At 43.5% G+C, this 20,524-nt stretch overlaps 1 protein-coding gene across 3 annotated transcripts in view; it reads right to left on the bottom strand.

Moving 5' to 3' along the window:
• Positions 1-20,524, bottom strand: part of aplp2 (amyloid beta precursor like protein 2) — a 223,946-nt gene that overhangs the window by 124,280 nt on the left and 79,142 nt on the right. For all 3 annotated transcript variants that reach the window (XM_043676955.2, XM_043676956.2, XM_043676957.2), the window contains exons 4-5: positions 19,513-19,625; positions 6,608-6,789 (exon numbers count right to left, since the gene is read on the bottom strand). In XM_043676955.2, the coding sequence (XP_043532890.2) occupies positions 6,608-6,789; positions 19,513-19,625 (295 nt within the window). The remainder of the gene's footprint in view (positions 1-6,607; positions 6,790-19,512; positions 19,626-20,524) is intronic.

The raw sequence follows: 20,524 nt of genomic DNA, 5'->3' as shown, positions 1-20,524 counted from the left end.
GTAGGCGGCCTGTCTCCCCAATATAGAGGAGGCCACACCGGCTGCAGCGGATGCAGTAGATGATGTGGGTGGAGGTGCAGGTGAATCTGTGGCGGATATGGAAGTTTCCTTTGGGGCCTTGGAGAGAAGTGAGGGGGGAGGTGTGGGCGCAAGTGTTGCACCTCCTGCGGTTGCAAGGGAAGGTGCCGGGAGTGGAGGTTGGGTCGGTGGGGGGTGTGGATCTGACAAGGGAGTCGCGGAGGGAGTGGTCTCTACGGAAAGCTGATAGGGGAGGGGAGGGAAATATATCCTTGGTGCTGGGGTCTGTTTGGAGGTGGCGGAAGTGACGGCGGATGATGCGCTGTACATGGAGATTGTTGGGGTGGTAGGTGAGGACCAGTGGGGTTCTGTCCTGGTGGCGGTTGGAGGGGCGGGGCTCAAGGGCGGAGGAGCGGGAAGTGGAGGAGATACGGTGGAGGGCACCGTCGACCACGTCGGGGGGGAAATTGCCGTCCTTGATGGAGGAGGCCATCTGTGTTGTACGTATTTTGAACTGGTCCTCCTGGGAGCAGATGCGGCGGAGACGAAGGAATTGGGAGAATGGGATGGCGTTTTTACAGAGGGCAGGATGGGAGGAGGTGTAGTCCAGGTAGCTGGGGGAGTCGGTTGGTTTGTAGTAGATGTCCGTGTTGATTCGGTCGCCTGAGATAGAAACAGAAAGGTCTAGGAAGGGGAGGGAGGAGTCCGAGACTGTCCAGGTGAATTTGAGGTTGGGGTGGAAGGTGTTAGTGTAGTGGATGAACTGTTCAACCTCCTCGTGGGAGCACGAGGTAGCGCCGATACAGTCATCAATGTAGCGAAGGAAAAGATGGGGGGTGGGGCCAGTGTAGTTGCGGAAGATGGATTGTTCCACATACCCTACGAAGAGGCAGGCATAGCTGGGGCCCATGCGGGTGCCCATGGCTACTCCTTTTGTTTGGAGAAAGTGGGAGGATTGGAAAGAAAAGTTGTTCAGGGTGAGGACCAGTTCGGTCAGTCGAAGGAGGGTGTCGGTGGAAGGGTCCTGGGTGGTACGGCGGGAAAGGAAGAAGCGGAGTGCTTTGAGTCCTTCGTGATGGGGGACGGAGGTGTACAGGGACTGGATGTCCATGGTGAAGATGAGGCGTTGGGGACTGGGGAAGCGGAAATCCTGGAGGAGGTGGAGGGCGTGGGTGGTGTCACGAACGTAGGTGGGGAGTTCTTGGACTAATGGGGACAGGACCGTGTCGAGGTATGCCGAGATGAGTTCGGTTGGGCAGGAGCAGGCTGAGACGATGGGTCGTCCGGGGCAGTCAGGTTTGTGGATTTTGGGCAGGAGGTAGAAACGGGCAGTGCGGGGTTGTGGGACTATGAGGTTGGAGGCGGTGGATGGGAGGTCCCCTGAGGTGATGAGGTTATGGATGGTCTGGGAGATGATCGTTTGGTGGTGGGGGGTGGGGTCATGGTCAAGGGGACGGTAGGAGGAGGTATCTGCGAGCTGTTAAAGGACCTACTGATCAAGGTTCAGGACCAGCATGTTCCAGTTAAGAGGAAGAACAAGCATGGCAAGGCATGGGACCCTTGGATAACAAGGGAGGTTGTGAATTTAGTCAAAAGTAAAAAAAAAGTGTATGTAAGAGTTCAAGCAGCTAAAATCTGACAAGGTAGGTGAGAAATATAAACAAGAAAGAACTCAAGCAGGGAATTAAGGAGAGCAAGGGCCAGCAAATGACCATGACAAATAGAGTTAAACAGAATCTCAAAGCATTAAAAACAAGAGGATAACTAGGGATAAGGTAGGGCCACTCAAGGATAAAGGAGGGAACTTGTGCTTAGAAACAGAGAATGTCAGCAAGATCCTAAACGAGTACTCTGCATCAGTTTTCACCCCGGAAAAGGATATGGAGGATAGAGAGATTAGTGTGGAGCATGCTACTATGCTGGTGCATCAGTGGTTGGGAAACTATTGGACAGAAATCTGAGGGATAGGATTTACTTGCATTTGGACAGTCAGAATGACTTTCTGCTGGGCAGGACAAGTCTTGCTAACTTGTTTGAACTTTGAGGAGGTGAAGGTGATGATCGACAAGAGTAGAGCAATGCAGTCTACATGGACTTTAGTGAGGCTGTTATAAAAGTTCCTCATAGTGGGCTCATCCAGAAGATTAAGATGCATGGGACCCACAGTGATGTGGCTGCATGGATTGAGAATTGGCTTGCTTAGTCAAGACAAAGATTTAGATTACATTACAGTGTGGAAACAGGCCCTTCGGCCCAACAAGTCCACACCAACCTGCCGAAGCGTAACCCACCCATACCCCTACATTTACCCCTTATCTAACACTACAGGCAATTTAGCATGGCCAATTCACCTGGCCTGCACATCTTTGGACTGTGGGAGGAAACCGGAGCACCCGGAGGAAACCCACGCAGACACAGGGAGAACGTGCAAACTCCACACAGCCTGAGGTGGGAATTGAACCCGGAACCCGGGTCTCTGGCGCTGTGAGGCAGCAGTGCTAACCACTGTGCCACCGCCCATAAAAGGGTAGCGGTGGAAGTGTGTTTTCTGGCTGGAGGTCCGTGACGAAGGACGGTCCACAGGGATCCATGCTGGGACGTCTGCTGCTTGTGATAAATGACTTAGATAAAAATGTAGATGGGTGGATTAATGAGTTTGCAGATGACACAAAGATCAGTAGAGTTGTGGACAGTGTAGAAGACTGTCATCGGGACATAGATCAGTTGCAGATATGGGCAGAGAAAAAGCAGTTGGAGTTTAATCTGGGTAAGTATGTGGTGCTGCACTTTGGAAGATCAAATGTAAGAAAAAGCATACAGTTAACGGCTGGGCCCTGAACAGCATTGATACATAGACGGATCTTAAGGTTCAAGTCCCTGAAAAAGCAATGCAAATAGATCAAGTGGTAAAAGTATATGGTATGCTTGCCTTCATTGGTCAGGGAATTGAGTACAAGAATCACGATGTAATGTTGCAGCTTTATAAGACTTTGATTAGACCAAACAATATTGCGTTCAATTCTGATCGCCACATTAGGAGGAGGATGTGGCAGCTTTGGAGAGGATGCAGAAGAGGTTGACTAGGCTGCTGCCTGGATTAGAAAAACTTGGGTTGTCTTCTATAAAATTATGAAATGCATAGATAGGGTTGACTGTCAGAATTTCTTTTCCCCCCTAAGAGTTGAAATGTCTAGGAGCCATGCATCTAAGGTTAGAGGGGGATGTTCACAGGAGACATGAGGGGCAGATTTTATCACACAGAGGGGTAGGAGTCTAAAACGCACTGCCAGGAGTGGTGGTGGAGGCAGATACGTTACAGGTGTTAAGGGACTTTTAAGCAAATGAAAATGCAAGGATTGGTGAGATATGGACTGCAGGCAGGCAGAAAGGATTAGTTTAATTTGGCGTCACGTTCAGCATAACACCGTGGGCCAAAGGACCCGTTCCTGTGCTATACTGCACTGTTCTACGTTCAATGATATTTGAAAGAGCAGCAAGCCGGAATAAGCAGATTGTATGTCTGGTTGGCTTCATAGTGGTTACGAATAAGCTGCTAAAGATCAACGAAATGTGGAATGGCCATCAAAGTAGAGAAAGGATCCTGAAGATGCGTCAAAGCTTCTAGAATAGTACATTCTCATCAAATTGATTGAACCGATGAAATATTTTATTACAGAGGAACCTCGATTATCCGAGTATCGAATTATCCGGCAAGATCGCAAGGTCCCAATGTTCAGCTAAATTACGTTATCCAGCATTCGATTAACCTAATGAAATACTGTCTGCCCGCGTCCTTCGGATAATCGACGCTCCTCGGAAATTAGTGGATTTTAATCATTTGCTTGGGAAATCAAAATTTGCGGTATCAAAGAGGTTTAGGCACTGACGCATATTAATCAAATCCTGCGAGATTAGCTGCCAAGCTTTGACTGGCTTAAGTAATTGACTGCATTTCCAAACATAAAGCATATCATTAATGATGTTTTACAGGGACTGTCAGTGAGGCTACTGCATTTCACCATCAATGATCTGGATTAAGGTATTGAGCTAGCTGGCTGCTGGGCCACAGATGATGTTAAAAATTCTATAGATTTATGACCAGAGGGGACAAACCAAATCTTTGGCAAATTTAGATGTGGTGAGGGAAGTGAATCTGCATGGATCGTTGAGTGGGATGTGTACGTGTAATATATGAATGTGTATGTCCACAACCAGTACTCAGATGAGAACATAGAAAAGTACAGCACATAACAGGCCCTTTGGCCCACGATGTTGTGCCGAGATTTAAGCCTAATGTAAAATATAGTAACTTAACCTACACACCCCTCAACTCACTGCTATCCATGTGCATGTCCAGCAGTCGCTTAAATGTCCCCAATGACTCTGCTTCCACCATCACCGCTGGCAACGCATTCCATGCATTCACAACTCTTTGCGTAAAGATTTTTACTCTCACACAATTTTGCTTTTCTATGTACTGCCACACCAATTAATCGCAAAACAAAAACGTTGTACAGTTCTTACGCGGTTCTTCAGAATTTAGGTCACATTTGAAACTGTGCCCAGTTTTAGTTTGTTACCATGTGAGTCGTTAATATGCTAATAATTAAGAAACTGGCTGAAAAGCCCTCAAGAGTCGAGAAAAACCGGGGCTTTTTATTCCAGAATATTCCAGTGATTTCAATGAGGTCTTCAAAATAATTAATTAGTTAATTAAAATTAGTGACCCATATGAACAGATCAACAAGAGTTAGAGGGGTTAGGGTGAACTGGAGACAAAGATTAGTTACATAAATCAGAACCAGACAGCAGAAGCTGTTTCTTCTTCAAGAGTGTTGACCTATGAAACAAATATGGATATCCTGAGTTGAGCCACCGAAGTATGGCTATCATTACTGGAAACAGAATACATGCTGTTGGGCAAAGTTTCTCAGTCACTCTTGGTCACCTAAGCCTGTGCTGTTGGTCACCTGAAACAGGTTTGATCACCTCTGGGCTTAACCAAGGAATTTCTTAAATATTCCTTCCTGTTCATTACAGGCCGGTGTTGAAGTCTCCCAGGAGATTGTTTAATGCTTGCTGGGATTTTTGGGAGGGATTAGCTGGAGCAGGGAGATGGAAGGAAGGTGAGGATCATATGTACACAAATTGCTCCAGAACGATGAAGAGTCTGATGAATTAGCTGACCTTGTACTGTTCTGATACTCTGAACTTGCACCAAAGTTCTCTTTGCTTAGATTAATGGCATGCAGCCTACAGGAAGTCTGCATGTATCCCCTAACTGGCGATCTCTTGACATCTGGCCTTGTTATCTGTTTGGTTTGGTATCCTGTGAAGATACACCATGCCAGATACCACTCAAAAGGAGGATAAAGGGGTAGCTGATACTGTATTCATTAGAAAAGATAGGATATAATGCAGGATAGTTCCACATCTGCTGATCCCAATTCTGCAAAGTGAATCTCATGTCTGCTTGACTGGCTACAAATAGAACAACCAACTGGCAAAACCATTCACAATTAACAGATCCTGATATGTACCCTTTTGGATATTTTTCACCTGAGCCTGTGCTGTTTGAATGCAGGAAGTCCCAAGACAATGTCAACTTTTTCACGCAGCATTAGTTTACTCCCTTGGGTGGCATGGTGGAACAGTGGTTAGCACTGCTGTTTCACAGCACCAGGGACCCAGGTTTGATTCAAGCCCTGAATGACTGCATGGAATTTACATGCTCTCCTGTGTCTGTGTGGGTTTCCTCCGCGTGCTCAGATTTCCTCCCACACTCCACAGATGTGCAGGTTAGTTGGATTGGCCATGCTAAATTGTCTTTAGTGTCTAGGGATATTCAGGCTAGGTGGGTCAGGCATGGGGAATGTGGGGTCTGGGTTTAGAGGGTTTTTGCAGACTCAATGGGCCAATTGGCCTTTTTCTGCATGGTGGGGATTCTATGATTCTATATTACAGATCTTCTTCCACTTTCATTAACCATGGGTAACCAAAAGCAAGATACAAAACAGACACCAACATGCATCTGTACAATCCTAAATGAAAATAATTGAAGAGTACTTCCTGCCAATCCCAAGGCTCCCATCAAGCTTGCATGCAAGATCTTAACTACAAGAACAGACACGGTATGACTTGTAATATAATCAGATTGTTACTTTTAATTTTTGTTTTAAAACATATAAAGTTGTCCCTCTTGTATTAAAGACCGGTAAAATAGAATGCAAGAATTGTGCTTATAGCCAGTCTTATAACCTGAAAACAATCAACAGTCAGAAAGTCCATAAACCCAACAGCTTTATATTAGTATTGGTGTAATGAATTGTGGAACAATTGAGGTAATTACTCCAAAGAAAAATATTGAAGGTGAACCAGCATGGTTTCAGAAGGGGAAACTTTCACTTGATTTTTTGACAAATATACAAATACAATTGGAGTCTGAAAGCACGAGTGAACACCCCAGTAATGCAGATGACATTCCAGGGTAGAAATCATTAGTGGCTAATGTAAAGAACTGTGTAAAGTCTCAGAGTCTACCTAATCTCCTCTAAAACTATATTTTTATTTTCCAAAGTGCTAGCACTACCTGACTCCAGGAATTTCATCCTCTTCATCTTCATCCAGATTCTGAAGGTCAGGCTTTTCAGAGCTCACATCATCAATTTTGTTTTGAGGGCAGCAAACATACTCAGTGCCACGAAACCTATCGATGCCACATGGAAGTAACATTCCATAGCTGTGAAGATTCATAGACTCTGCAGCACAAGCCTGAAACACAACAGCAGCAAGATATTCACACTTCAGGTTCAGGAACCACTTGAAATTACAAATACTTGGTAATAATTCAAACAGTCAAATCATCAAAATATGAACAAAACAGAAAATATTGGCACTAGCACAGCAGAGAGGATATCAGTTGAAGTTAATAATGTTTAGTCACCTGAATTTTACGCTGCACATAGCAGATGGATCCCAGCATATATATAAAGCATTAAATCAGTCCTTAGAGAGACTACCACTAGTACTGCCGTTTACAATTTAAGTACAGCACAGCTCAATTTGATGTGGGCCCCACGGTTATAGTGAACCAGAGTTAAAATGGCAGTGTCTGTAAGGGAATATGTTTGAATGATCAGGATCTAACAACCTGTCAAAATACAGAATCTGAGCCGTCACATTGTATATGATCACTTCATCAGCGTGCCCCCAACTAAGGTTAATGCTGTCAGGAAAGGAATTTAAAATCCCTACAGAGTGGAAACAGACCATTCGGCCAAAGTCCACACCAACCTTCCAGAGAGTAACCCACCCAGACCCATTCCCCATCCTATATTTGCCCCAGACTAATGCACCTAACCGACATATCCATGAACACAATTTAGCATGGCCAATTCACCTGACCTACGCATCTTTGGATTGTGGAAGGAAACCGGAGCACCGGGAGGAAACTCACGCAGACATGGAGAATGTGCAAACTCCACACAGATAGTCGCCCAAGGCTGGAATCGAACCTGGGTCCCTGGCGCTGTGAGGCAGCAGTGCTAACCATTGAACCCATGAAAGAGGGGACAAATGAAAGAGCAAGCACAGAAAAATAAAACCAATAGTCCTCACACACGACCACAAACATACCCTTAAACTAATCTGCGCTCAACAAATGAAATTCAAGTGGGTTGGGCCTGTTCAATTTCATGGAGGGAACAATGTCAGCATGCCCTGCACAGAAACTTTTAGTTTGCTGTGTGGTTGCACAGTTGAGAGGGAATATTGCTGTCCATTTCACAACCTGTACTTCCGCCCTTATCTGGTATATTGAAAGGTAAGATTCCCTAAGTATGACTATGTCAGGTTGCTATTTGACCAGTCTGTGAGTTATTTCTCCCAACTCGAGCACAAGCTCTCAGGACTTTGCAGGGTTGAGGGGGCTGATTTGTTGTTGTCATTTAAAGTGCCTTGATTGATATTTTCATCTAGTTTCATCCCCTTGAATAAAACTGTGATGCATGCTGAATTTTCGAGTGCCATGAGTTCTGATTTCAGAAGGAGATTAAGAGTCAGTCACATAGCTAAAAATCTGGAGTCCACAGTTGATGACGGCGAGTGGTATTACCATCCAGGTAATTTTCTGGGGACTCAGGTTCAAGTGGTGGAATTTGAATTCAATTTAAAAAAAAGTCCAATCCATTATCAAAACAAATCCAATGTCAATTCCCAGAAATAAACCAATCTGGTTCATTAATATCCTTTCGGGAAAAAAATTGTCATCCTTACTTGGTCTGGTTTTACATGTTACTGCAGACTCAATGCAATGTGGCTGACTTTTAACTACCCTCTGGAAAATTAGAGATCAGCAATACATGCTGATCACTGATGCCCTCATCCTGTGAAAGAAATCAGCAATACATGCTGATCACTGATGCCCTCATCCTGTGAAAGAATTTCCAACAAGTTACACATAGGCCATACTAGTAAGGATGGCGGTTTCCTTCCCAAAAGGATAACAGTGAACCAAATGTGCTTTTGACACAATGCCAATAAGGATAAATACAGCTCACAAAAACATCTTACTATTAACATTCACCTCAGAGTCTTTTACTTAATCACAAACACTAGGCATTTTTATTAAAGAAATTTAGGCCAAATTAGATCAAAGGCCTTCAAACCTTGAAGTAGAAATGAAAACCTTCCAATTTCAATTAAGTTTTGCAAGATTTTAGCTCCCACCTGAATGCAAACCAGATGCTTCAATTAAGCTAAGACCTTCCCGACAAACAGACCTAAATCCTAATAAATCTTAGTTTACAGCAAAGCACTCAATCCAGCAAACTTTGACCTGACATCCTACCACCACAGAGGAAAAGGCAGGAGAAAGGCCCAGACGTTAGACTTCATATTTAGATTTGCAATCCAACATGTACACTTCCTGCATGATCATGGGAAGAGGAGGAGTTTAACCTCTCTACACGGAGGTACAATCTGCTATTACAATCTGCTAAAATTCCCACAATTTTAGACTGGGTTGAATTCTAATTTCACCATCTGTCATGGTGGGATTCAAACCAAAGTCCCCAGAACATGAGACAAAAAACTAAAAGAACTGTGGATGCTGGAAATCTGAAAAAAAAAATTCAGGAAAATCTTGGGTCTGGCAGCATCTATGGAGAGACGCTGCAAGACCTGCTGAGACTTACCAACAATTTCTGTTTTTGTGCCCAGAACATTAGCCTAGGTTCTGGATTACTAGTCCAGTGACATTACACCACTTGCTACATCTTCCCTTATCTGGTCATTCCCTCTTCTCTTGAATGACCTGCTTGCACCAAAGAGATTATGGCTGCTCTAATAACCATAAGCTCCAATTGCCTGCCTTTCCCCATAACCTCTGATTCCCTTACTGATTAAAATCTCTCTCATTCTTGAATACACTTAATTACACAACATCAACAACCCTTTGTGGTAAGGAATTTCTCACTACCTTGAGAAGAAATTCCTCTTTACAGAATCATACTGCACAGAAATGAGCCATTTGACCCACCATGTCTATGTTGACAAACCAGTACCGAACTGTACGAATTCCATTTACCTGTACTTGGATCAGAACCTACTATGCTCAAGCATAATAAGTACTCATCCAAATTCTTGTTAGATATCACAAGCATACTGCCTCCACAACCCACTCAGGCAACGCATTCTACATTTCCACCACAATCACATCTCAGTTTGACCCCTTATTCTGGTCCTACAGTATCCCACAAGGAGAACAACTTTATAATATCTACCTGATCAAGTCCTCTAAGAATCTTGTATGGCTCAATAAGGTTGTGCTTCATTTTTCTAAACTCCAAATGAGTATAGACACAACTGACTCAAATTAAAAAATACACATAGCTGCAGATTCTGGAAATCTAAAACAAAAGCAGAAATTCTGGGAGAAACTCAGCATGTCTGGACAGAAAACAAATTTGGCATTATAGAAATTGGGAGATAATTTTGTGGCTGTACTGGACATTTTATTTGGCCACTTTTGGACTATTGTATTAAACTCTAGTCTCCTTGCTGTAGGAAAGATGTTGTGAAACTTGAAAGCGTACAGAAAAGCTTTACAAGAATGTTGCCAGGGTTGGAGGGTTTGAGCCAGGGAGAGGCTTAATAGGGCTGGGGCTATTTTCCTTACAGCTTCAGAAGCTGAAGGGTGAGCTTATAAAAGTTTATAATATAATGAGGGGCATAAATAGGGCGAATAGCAAGATGGATGACTCCAAAACTAGTTTCTCATTTTCTTAGCTCTCGAGATTCTGAATACTTATTACAAACCTTCTCTCAACCTTCTAAGGAAAAGAAGTTCCTGAGGATTCCTTCAAATTACCTTCATCCTCGGAACCATTCTTGTGAAATTCTTCTGCATTCCTCAAATGCCTCCACATCTTTTGTCAAGTGTGATATCCAGAACTGGATGCATGTTGCAACTCAGATCAAAGCAGTATTTTACATAAGTTAAACAAAACCTTGCACTTTTGTGTCCATTGATTAAGCCTAGAATATCGAGTGTGTGTATAAATCCAGGACCCTTTGCTCCTGCATTCCCTTTGGAATTATACGTTCTACTTTCTCTCTGCCTAAACAAATCGCTTCAAACCTGAAGTGTATCCCAGGACTTTGTGGGAGGCTAAGGAGGAAATCGCAGGGTCCCTTGTAGAGATATTTCTATCATAAACAGCCATGGGAGAAGTGCCCAAAGATTGAAGTGTGGTTGATGTTGCGTCATTATTTAATAAAAGCTGCAGGGGAGTGCCTGGGAACTACACACAGGTGAGCCCTAACATCTACGATGGGTAAGTTGTTACAGCAGATGCTGACAGACAGGATCTACACACACTTGGAGAAGTGCAAGGATACATCTGAGATAGTCAACATGGCTTTGTGTGCAGGAAATCATGTCTCACGAGTTGACTGAATTTTTTGAAGGGGTGACCAAGAACGTTGTACTAGCTGTTGTCAACATGGACTTTGATGGGGAGGTGCCAGTGTTGGACTGGGGTGAACAAAATCAAAAGCGTTGCGTGATTTTTGACTACATGGACTTTCGCAAGGCCTTTGACAAGGTACCACTTGGTAGGTTGTTGAGTAGCATTAAATCTCACAGGGTCCAGGGAGAGCTAGCTAGTTGGTAACTTGAAGGTAGAAGACTGAGGACGGTGGTAGAGGGTTGTTGTTCAAACCGTGGTGTACCACAGGGATTGGTGGTGGGTCCATTGTATTTTGTCATTTATATAAATGATCTGAATGGGAATTTAGGAGGTATGGTTAGTAAGTTTGCTGATGACACCACAATTGGTGATCTGAGTTGAGAACTGAATTGATCAGAGTTCAGGACCGGTATGTTCCAGTTAGGAGGAGGGACAAGAATGGCAAGGGACCCTTGGATAAAACAGGAGGTTGTGAATTTAGTCAAAAGGAAAAAAAATACATCTGCTGGGGCTCCCCGAAAGGAAACTTACCAAGGGATATAGGAGACAATAAGAGGAAAGCAGCTTGTTAAGAGTACAATTGGCCCACTGAAGGTTGAGAGTGGGGATATTGTCAATGACCATGGGTAAAAGGAAGACATACACAGTCAGAAGCTGGGGCAGCACGGTGGCTCAGTAGTTAGCACTGCTGCCTCACAGCACCAGGGTCTCAGGTTCGATTCCAGCCTTGGGTGCCTGTCTGTGTGGAGTTTGCACATTGTCTGCGTGGGTTTCCTCCAGGTGCTCTGGCTTCCTTCCACAGTCCAAAGACGTGCAGGTCAGGTGAATTGGCCATGCAAGATTGTCCATAGTGTTAGATGCATTAGTGCATCACAGGGGTGGCTTACTCTTCGGAGGGTCGGTGTGGACTTGTTGGGCCGAAGGGCCTGTTTCCACACTGTAGGGAATCTAATCTAATCTAATCATACTGAACAACTATTTTGCTTCAGTATTCACAGCAGAAAATGAGGATAGTTTGCTGGAAGTCCTAAAGAAATTAACAGAGGATCAGAGACACAGCCTAAATAAAATTATCATAAGTATATCAAAAATAATGAGGATATTAATCGAACTGAAGACAAGTCCCCAGAACCTGATAGTTTCCATCCATAATTATGAAAGGATGTTAGATAGTACATTGCCAATGCCCTAACCATAATCTTTCAGGGTTCCTTGGATTCAAGAGTTCTGGATTGGAAATTTGCTCATGTCATTCCACTCTTTAAGGGGGACAGAAAGAGCCCAGGGAAGTGCAAACCAATTAGCCTAACGCATTTGACGTGGAGAATTGTTGGAAGTCTATAATCAAAGACAGGATAACCGATTACCTCAAAAAATTTTCAATTAATCAGGGAGAGTTAACATGAAATTCATGAAGATAGGTCACGCCTGGCAAAACTCAGTTTTTGTTTTGAAGAGTGAAAAATGCGGTTGACATGTCGTTTATCCGGACTTGCAGATTTTTCATCAAGTCCTACTGGGGAGGCTGATAGTTAAGGTGGAAACTTTTGGAATGGAGGGAAAATTACTGACAATGGTAGGAAACAGGTTATGTGGCAGGACACAGGAGTTGGAATAATGTGTAAGTACTCAAACTGACAGGTGACTAGTGGTGTCCTGAAGGGATGTGTGTTGGATCCTCAATTATTCAAAATAATCATTGACTGAGATAGCAGCATAAACAGGCAAATTTCTAAATTTGCTAATGAACACAAAATTGGGCAGCGTTTCAGACCATACTCATAGAATCCCTACAGTGTGGAAACAGGCCATTTGGCCCAACAAGTCAACACCAACCCTCCAAAGTGTAACCCACATAGATATATTCTCCTCCCCTATTATTAATGCACCTAACCTACACATCCCTGAACAGTGTGGGGCAATTTAGCATGGCCAATTCACTAAACCTGCACATCTTTGGATTGTGGGAGAAAATTGGAACACACCGGATGAAATCCACGCAGACATGGGGAGAATGTGCAAACTCCACAGAGTCACCTGAGGCTGGAACCGAACCTGGGTCTCTGGCGCTGTGAGGCAGCAATGCTAACTACTGAGCCTCTGTGCCATCCCCTAATGAGGGCATAAAATTACAACAGAGTATTGATAGGTTAGGTGAATAGGCAAAACTGTGGCAGAAGGGTTTTAACATAAGCAAGGGTGAGGTTATCCATTTCAGACATATAAAAGATAGATATGGGGTTTTTATTTTGAAGGCAAAAAGTTAAATTCAATGGATGCCCAATGAGATTTGAGAGTTCAGAAGAGTGCAAAAGGTAGTTCAAGGAAGTTAATGGAATGCTGGCCTTTATATCTAAAGGGCTGGAGTACAGGATTGCAGAAGTTATGCTGCAGTTATACAAAATCCTAGTTATACTGAGCACCACATCTTAGGAAGGATATTTTGACACTGGAGGAAGTGCATGAGTTAAATTTGGGGATAGCTTATCCAAATTATGCCTTTACTTCTTTGAATTTAGAAGGTTAAGGGGGTGATCTAATCAAGGTTTTCAGGATTTTAATAGGAAAGAGCAGGGTAGATAAAGATAAAACATTTCCACTGATTGAAGATTCTAGAACCAAGAGGCATTGCCTAAGAATCAGGGCTGTGCCATTCAGGATATATATTTAAAAACACTTCTACAGGCCAAAAAGAGTGGAGATTTGGAATTCTCTTCCTCAACAGTGGTGAACATAGAATACAGAACATTAAATGCAGTACAGACCCTTCAGACCTCAATGTTGCGTCGACCATTTGAAGCCCATTTAACCCACACTATTCCATTTAGTCCATGTCTATCCAATGACCATTTAAATGCCCTTAAAGTTGGCGAATCTACTACTACTAATCTGAGTAAAGAAACTAGCACTGGCATCTGTCCTATATTTATCACCCCCTCAATTTAAAGCTATGCCCACCCGTGTTATCATCACCATGTGAGGAAAAAGGTTCTCACTGTTCACTTTATATAACCCTCGGATCATCTTGCATGTCTCAATTAAATCACCTCTCAACTTTCTCTATAACAAAACTCACGTCCCTCAGCCTTTCCTTGTAAGACCTTCCCTCCATTCCAGGCAACATCCTAGTAAATCTCCTCCGATTCCTTTCCAAAGCTTCCACACCCTTCCTATCATGCAGTGACTAGAACTGCACGCAATACTCCAAGTGTGGCCGCACCAGAGTTTTGTATAGCTGCAGCATGACCTCGTGGTTCCAAAACTCAGTCCCTTTACTAATAAAAGCCAACATACCGTCTGCCTTCTTAACAACCCTGTCAACCTGGGTGGCAACTTTCATCTATGTACATGGACCCAGAGATCCCTCTGCTCATCTACACCACCAAGAATCTTACCATTTGACCAATACTCTTCATTCCTGTTGCTCCTTCCAAAGTGAATCACCTCACACTTTTTCTCATTAAACTCCATTTGCCACCTCTCAGCCCAGCTCTGCAGCTTATCTATGTCCTACTGTAACCTACAGTATCCTTCTGCACCATCCACAACTTTACTGACCTTCGTGTCTACTGCAAATTTAATAACCCATCCTTCTACATCCTGACCTAGGTTGTTTATAAAAATGACAAACAGTGGACTCAAAACAGATCCTTGCAGTACACCACTAGCAACTGAACTCCAGGCTGAACATTTCCCATCATCCACCACCCTCTGTATTCTTTCAGCTAGCCAATTTCTGACTCAAACTGCTAAATCACCATCAATCCCATGCCTCTGTATTTTGTGCAATAGCCTATCGTGGGAAAGCTTATCAAACGCCTTACTGAAATCCACATATACCACATCAACCACTTTCCCCTCATCTACCTGTTTGGTCACCTTCTCAAAGAATGAAGTAAGGTTTGTGTACCCTTCACAACACCGTGTTGACTATCTCTAATCAGCTTATTCCTTTCTAGATGATTATATACCCTCTCTCTTATAATCTTTTCCAATATTTTACCCACAACCGAAATAACGCTCACTAGTCTATAATTACCAGGGTTGACTCTTCTCCCCTTCTTGAACAAAGGAACAACATTTCGTATTTTCCACTCTTTTGGCACTGTTCCTGAAGACAATGACGACTTAAAGGTCAAAGCCAAAGGCTCGGCAATGTCCTCCCTTGGCTTCCCAGAGAATCCTAGGATAAATCCCCTTCTGGCCCAGAGGACATATCTATTTTTACTCTTTACAGAATTGCTAACACCACCTCCTTGTGAACCTCAATCCCATCTAGTCTAGTCTAGTCCTGTATCTCAGCATTCTCCTCGACCACATTGTCTTTTTTATTGTGAATACTGACTAAAAATATTCATTTAGCACTTCCCCCATCTCCTCTGACTCCATGCACAACTTCCCACTACTGTCCTTGATCGGCCCTAATCTTACTGTTGTCATTCTTTTATTCCTGAACACCTGATAGAAAGCTTTGGGATTTTCCTTGATCCTACCTGCCAGCGACTTCTCATGTCACTTCCTGGCTCTTCCTAACTCTTTCTTTTGGTCTTTCCTGGCTACCTTGTAACTACATAGAACAATACAGCACAGAACAGGCCCTTCGGCCCACGATGTTGTGCCGAACATTTGTCCTAGTTTAAGCACCCATCCATGTACCTATCCAATTGCCACTTAAAGGTCACCAAAGATTCTGACTCTACCACTCCCACAGGCAAGCATTCCATGCCCCCACCACTCTCTGGGTAAAGAACCCACTCCTGACATCTCCCCTATACCTTCCACCCTTCACCTTAAATTTATGTCCCCTTGTAACACTCTGTTGTACCTGGGGAAAAAGTTTCTGACTGTCTACTCTATCTATTCTTCTGATCATCTTATAAACCTCTATCAAGTCACCCCTCATCCTTCGCCGTTCCAACGAGAAAAGGTCTAGCACTCTCAACCTATCCTCGTACGACCTATTCTCCATTCCAGGCAACATCCTGGTAAATCTTCTCTGCACCCTCTCCAAAGCTTCCACATCTTTCCTAAAGTGAGGCGACCAGAACTGCACACAGTACTCCAAATGTGGCCTAACCAAAGTCCTGTACAGTTGCAACATCACTTCGCGACTCTTGAATTTAATCCCTCTGCTAATGAATACACCATAGGCCTTCTTACAAGCTCTATCCACCTGAGTGGCAACTTTCAAGATCTATGAACATAGACCCCAAGATCCCTCTGTTCCTCCACCTCACTAAGAACCCTACCGTTAACCCTGTATTCCGCATTCTTATTTGTCTTTCCAAAATGGACAACCTCACACTTGGCAGGGTTGAACTCCATCTGCCACTCCTCAGCCCAGCTCTATTAAACTCTCAGTTAAAAAATCACAACACCAGGTTATAGACCAACAGGTTTAATTGGAAGCACACTAGCTTTCGGAGCGACGCTGCTTCATCAGGTGACAGTGAAGGGCTTGAGCGTAACACAGAATTTATAGCAAAAATTTACAGTGTGATGGAACTGAAATTATACATTGAAAAATTGTCTGTCTGTTAAGGCAACCTGGTGCTGTGTGATTTTTAACTTTGTACACCCCAGTCCAACACCAGCATCTCCAAATTGTAACTCTCAAGCACCCTAACTGAGCCTGCATGTCTTATCCTCACAAGCCTCCTTCTTCCTCTTGACAAAAATTCAACTTCTTCAATAAACTACAGCTCCCTCACTCGACCACTTCCTCCCTGCCTGACAGCTACATATTGTCAAGGACACACAGTAGCTGTTCCTTGAATAGGCTCCACATTTTAATTGTGCCCTTCCCCTACAGTTTCCTTCCCCAACCTATGCATCCTAAATCTTGCCTAATCGCATTGTAATTGCCTTTCCCCACTATAACTCTTGCCCTGCAGTATATACCTATCCCTTTCCATTACTCAGGTAAATATAACCGAATTGTGATCACTATCACCAAAGTGTTCATTTACCTCCAAATCTAACATCTGGCCAGGTTCATTATCCAGTACCAAATCTAATGTGGCCTTGTCCCTTGTTGGGCTGTCTACATACTGTGTCAGAAAACCATCCTGCACACACTGGACAAAAACTGACCCATCTAAAGTACTGGAACTATCGTATTCCCAATCAATATATGGAAAGCTAAAGGCCCCCATAACAACTACCTTGTCACCCTCGCTCCTTTTGAGAATCATCTTTGCTACCATTTCCTCAAAATCTCGAACTATTTGGAGGCCTATAGAAAACTCCCAACAGGGTGAACTCTCCTTTCCTGTTTCTAACCTCAACCCATTCTACCTCAGTAGATGAGCCTTCAAACGTACTTTCTGCCTCTGGAATACTGTCCTGGACTAAGAATTCCACACCTCTCTCTCTTTCACCATCTTCCCTGTTCTTACTGAAACATTTAAATCCTGGAAGCTGCAACAACCATTCCTGTCCCTGCTCCACTCTGAAATGGCCATAACATCGAAATCCCAGGTACCAACCCATGCTGCAAGTTCACCTACCTTGCTTGCTGGTGCCCTCTTGCAAATTTAAAATCTTATTTCGGACCTCGCTACTCTCAACCTCCTGTATACTCGTACAACAATTTGGATTCCCATATTCCTGTTGGATTCGTTTAAACCCACCCGGAGAGCATTAGCAAATTTCTCCCTGAGGATATTGGTACCCCTCTGGTTCAGGTGAAGATCATCCTGTTTATAGAGGTCCCACCTTCCCCAGAAAGAGACCCAATTATCCAGGAATCTGAAACTCTCCCTCCTACACCATCCGTGTAGCCACGTATTGAACTCCTCTTTTTCCCTATTCCTCGCATTGCTCGCACATGGCACAGGCAACAAACCAGAAATAACAACTCTTTGTCTGAGCTCTAAGCTTCCACCCTAGTTCCCCGAATTTCTGCCTTAAATCTCCATCTCTCTTCCTTCCTAGGTCGTTGGTGCCTACGACTTGGGGCTGCTCCCCCTCCCCCTCAAGCACCTCGAAAACACAATCAGAGACATCATGAACCCTGAATCTGGGAGGCAACACACAAACTTGTTCCCACAGTACTTCCTATCTTTCCCCCTAACTGTGGAGTCCCTCATGACTAATGGTCTGCTCCTCTTCCCCCTTCCCTTCTGAGCAACAGGGACACACTCTGTGCCAGAGACCTGTGCACCATTGCTTACTGCTGGTAAGTCACCCCCCCCACCCCTCCAAGTGCATCCAAATGGTACATTTGTTGAGGGGAATGGCCACAGGGGATCCCTGCACTGCTTGCCAATTCCCTTTCCGTCCCCTGGCAGTAACCCATCTACCTTCTTATTGTACCTGAGGTGTGACTATCTCCCTGTAACTCCTCTCAATAACCGCCTCCCGAATGCTCCAAAGTTCATCCAGCTTCATTTCCGGTTCCGTAACGTAGTTTTCCAGGAGCTGCAGTTGGATGCACTTCTCACAGATGCAATCAGCAGGGACATTGGTGGTGGCCCTTACCTCCCACATTCTGCAGGAGGAACATTCAACTTCCCTAACCCCCATTCGCACTATTCTAAGTTCCAACGAGACTACTGAAAACTTAAAAATTAAAAACTAGTCCACTTACCAATCCGGTGCACAGAACCATTTTTTTGGTTAGACGAGGACGGTGGATGGGACACACGACTTGAGGACTGTTTTGGGTAAAGTAACCGCCCAAATATAAAGCTTCACTTACCCAGCAGGCCCATGTCTGCTCCCACTCAGCGTGCGCTCCGCCTATACACGAAGTAAGTTTACATACTTTAAATTTACCTTCCCATTGAGCCTCTCGTCCTCACTGTCACTCCTCCCACTTCAACTGCCGCTGAAAAAATGAAGACCATTAAACCCCTGAGGTAAGTTTATATATTTAAAGTTACCTTCCTGTTGGGCCTCTGGTCTGCGCTGTCGTTCCTCCCACTTCAACTGCCATCGAAAAAGTGAATACTAACTCAATTGTTAAGTTTAAGTCGGAGATAGAAATATTTTTTATTAAGGGTATCAAGAGATGTGGGCCCAGGGCCATAAATCAATCACGATCTTACTGAATGGCCAACTCCTGCTACTAGAAGAATTTTTGCATTCAACATGGTGGCGACTGGGGCTGCCTTGATTTAAAAGACACAGCATTATGAAACATTTTCAGTCTAGGTCTGATATTTAGGTTAGAACCAGCCCAATACTAATTGTCATGAGTTATTTTAACCACAATATTTTCACCTTTGATGTACATCAGAGGTAGAAATACAGGACAAAGCTATAATTAGTTAGCAATAGTCAGGTTCATTCTTAAGATAAATTCGCAGAAAACAGAAGGACTGAAGTTGCAGAGAGCACAGATTGTTGACAAAAATTCCTTAACCAATGAATAGTGTAAACATTCCTAAAATGGCCACACAAAATAAAATATTGTAACAGATGATCAGCTATAGCATTGGCATATTTACTAAGTTTGTGTATCTGAGAGGCAATACATGTTTCGTAGCACTCAGGATATCCCCAGGTAGTTCGTTCTTACCATTTTGGCAACGCTCTGCCAGTGCTGGTGACTTCGACATTCATCCATTTGTTCTTTGTGGAAGAAATGACATTTTTCCAGTACCAATAGCACATCACTTACAAACTCACCAACTATCAAAGAAACAAAATTGAAACAGTTGTTATTCCCAAAAAAAAAGGACCATAAAGACAAAATTCCAAACCCATCAATGGATACTTAGATAGTTTTTTGATCAATATGATAATGATCATATGACATTTTGTCAGAGACTTCAACCATTCATGTTCAACTTTGTTTGAGGTCTTTTCAGGAGAGGTGGTGGCAAAGTGATAATGTCACGAGACAAGCAAACCTCAGGCTCATATTTCAGAGACAGAAGTTCAAATGCACCACGGCAGATAGTGAAATTTCAATTCAACAAAAATCTGGAATAAAAAGCTCATTTAATGTAAACCATGTAACCATGTGTAATTATGTTCTTTAAAAAAGGGTATCTGTCTTCCTTACTTATGCTGTGCCTTACATGTGACTCCGAATCCACAACAATATGTTGACTCTTAGCTGTCCTCCAGGCAATTAGGGATGGGCAATAGATGCTGGCGATTATGATAACCAGTGACGCTATAGACACGGAAAAAAACAAACTGGAAAGCTCTTTGGTGAGTGGGCAGAGGTATGGCAGTCCAAATGATTTTCTTCAGTATTGCTTAACTATTTGGCCAACAATAAACATTTAAAACCAGAAAGACCAAAATGTTGGTCATAAATTTTGGGTCTGGTGTACATTTTAATCAGACTGCATAAACACACCACTTGACAAACTTCAAAGTCTTGTTGGACATAGCTGCTTTAACTTGTGAAAGCTGCTTCATCAATGACCTGCTCTCCATCCTAAGGTCAGAAGTGGGTATGCTTGCTGATGATTGCACAACGTTCAGAATCATTTGTGACTCCTCAGATACTGAAGCAGCCGATGCTCCAATGCAACAAGACAAATATCCAGGCTTGAGCTGAAAGGTGGTAAGTAACG

This window comes from Chiloscyllium plagiosum, unplaced genomic scaffold (genome assembly GCF_037043375.1).
Source record: "Chiloscyllium plagiosum isolate Xiang-an unplaced genomic scaffold, Cpla_swu_hap1 HiC_scaffold_29, whole genome shotgun sequence".
NCBI classification, from domain to species: Eukaryota; Metazoa; Chordata; class Chondrichthyes; order Orectolobiformes; family Hemiscylliidae; genus Chiloscyllium; species Chiloscyllium plagiosum.
This window is presented reverse-complemented; position numbering and strand designations above follow the sequence as displayed.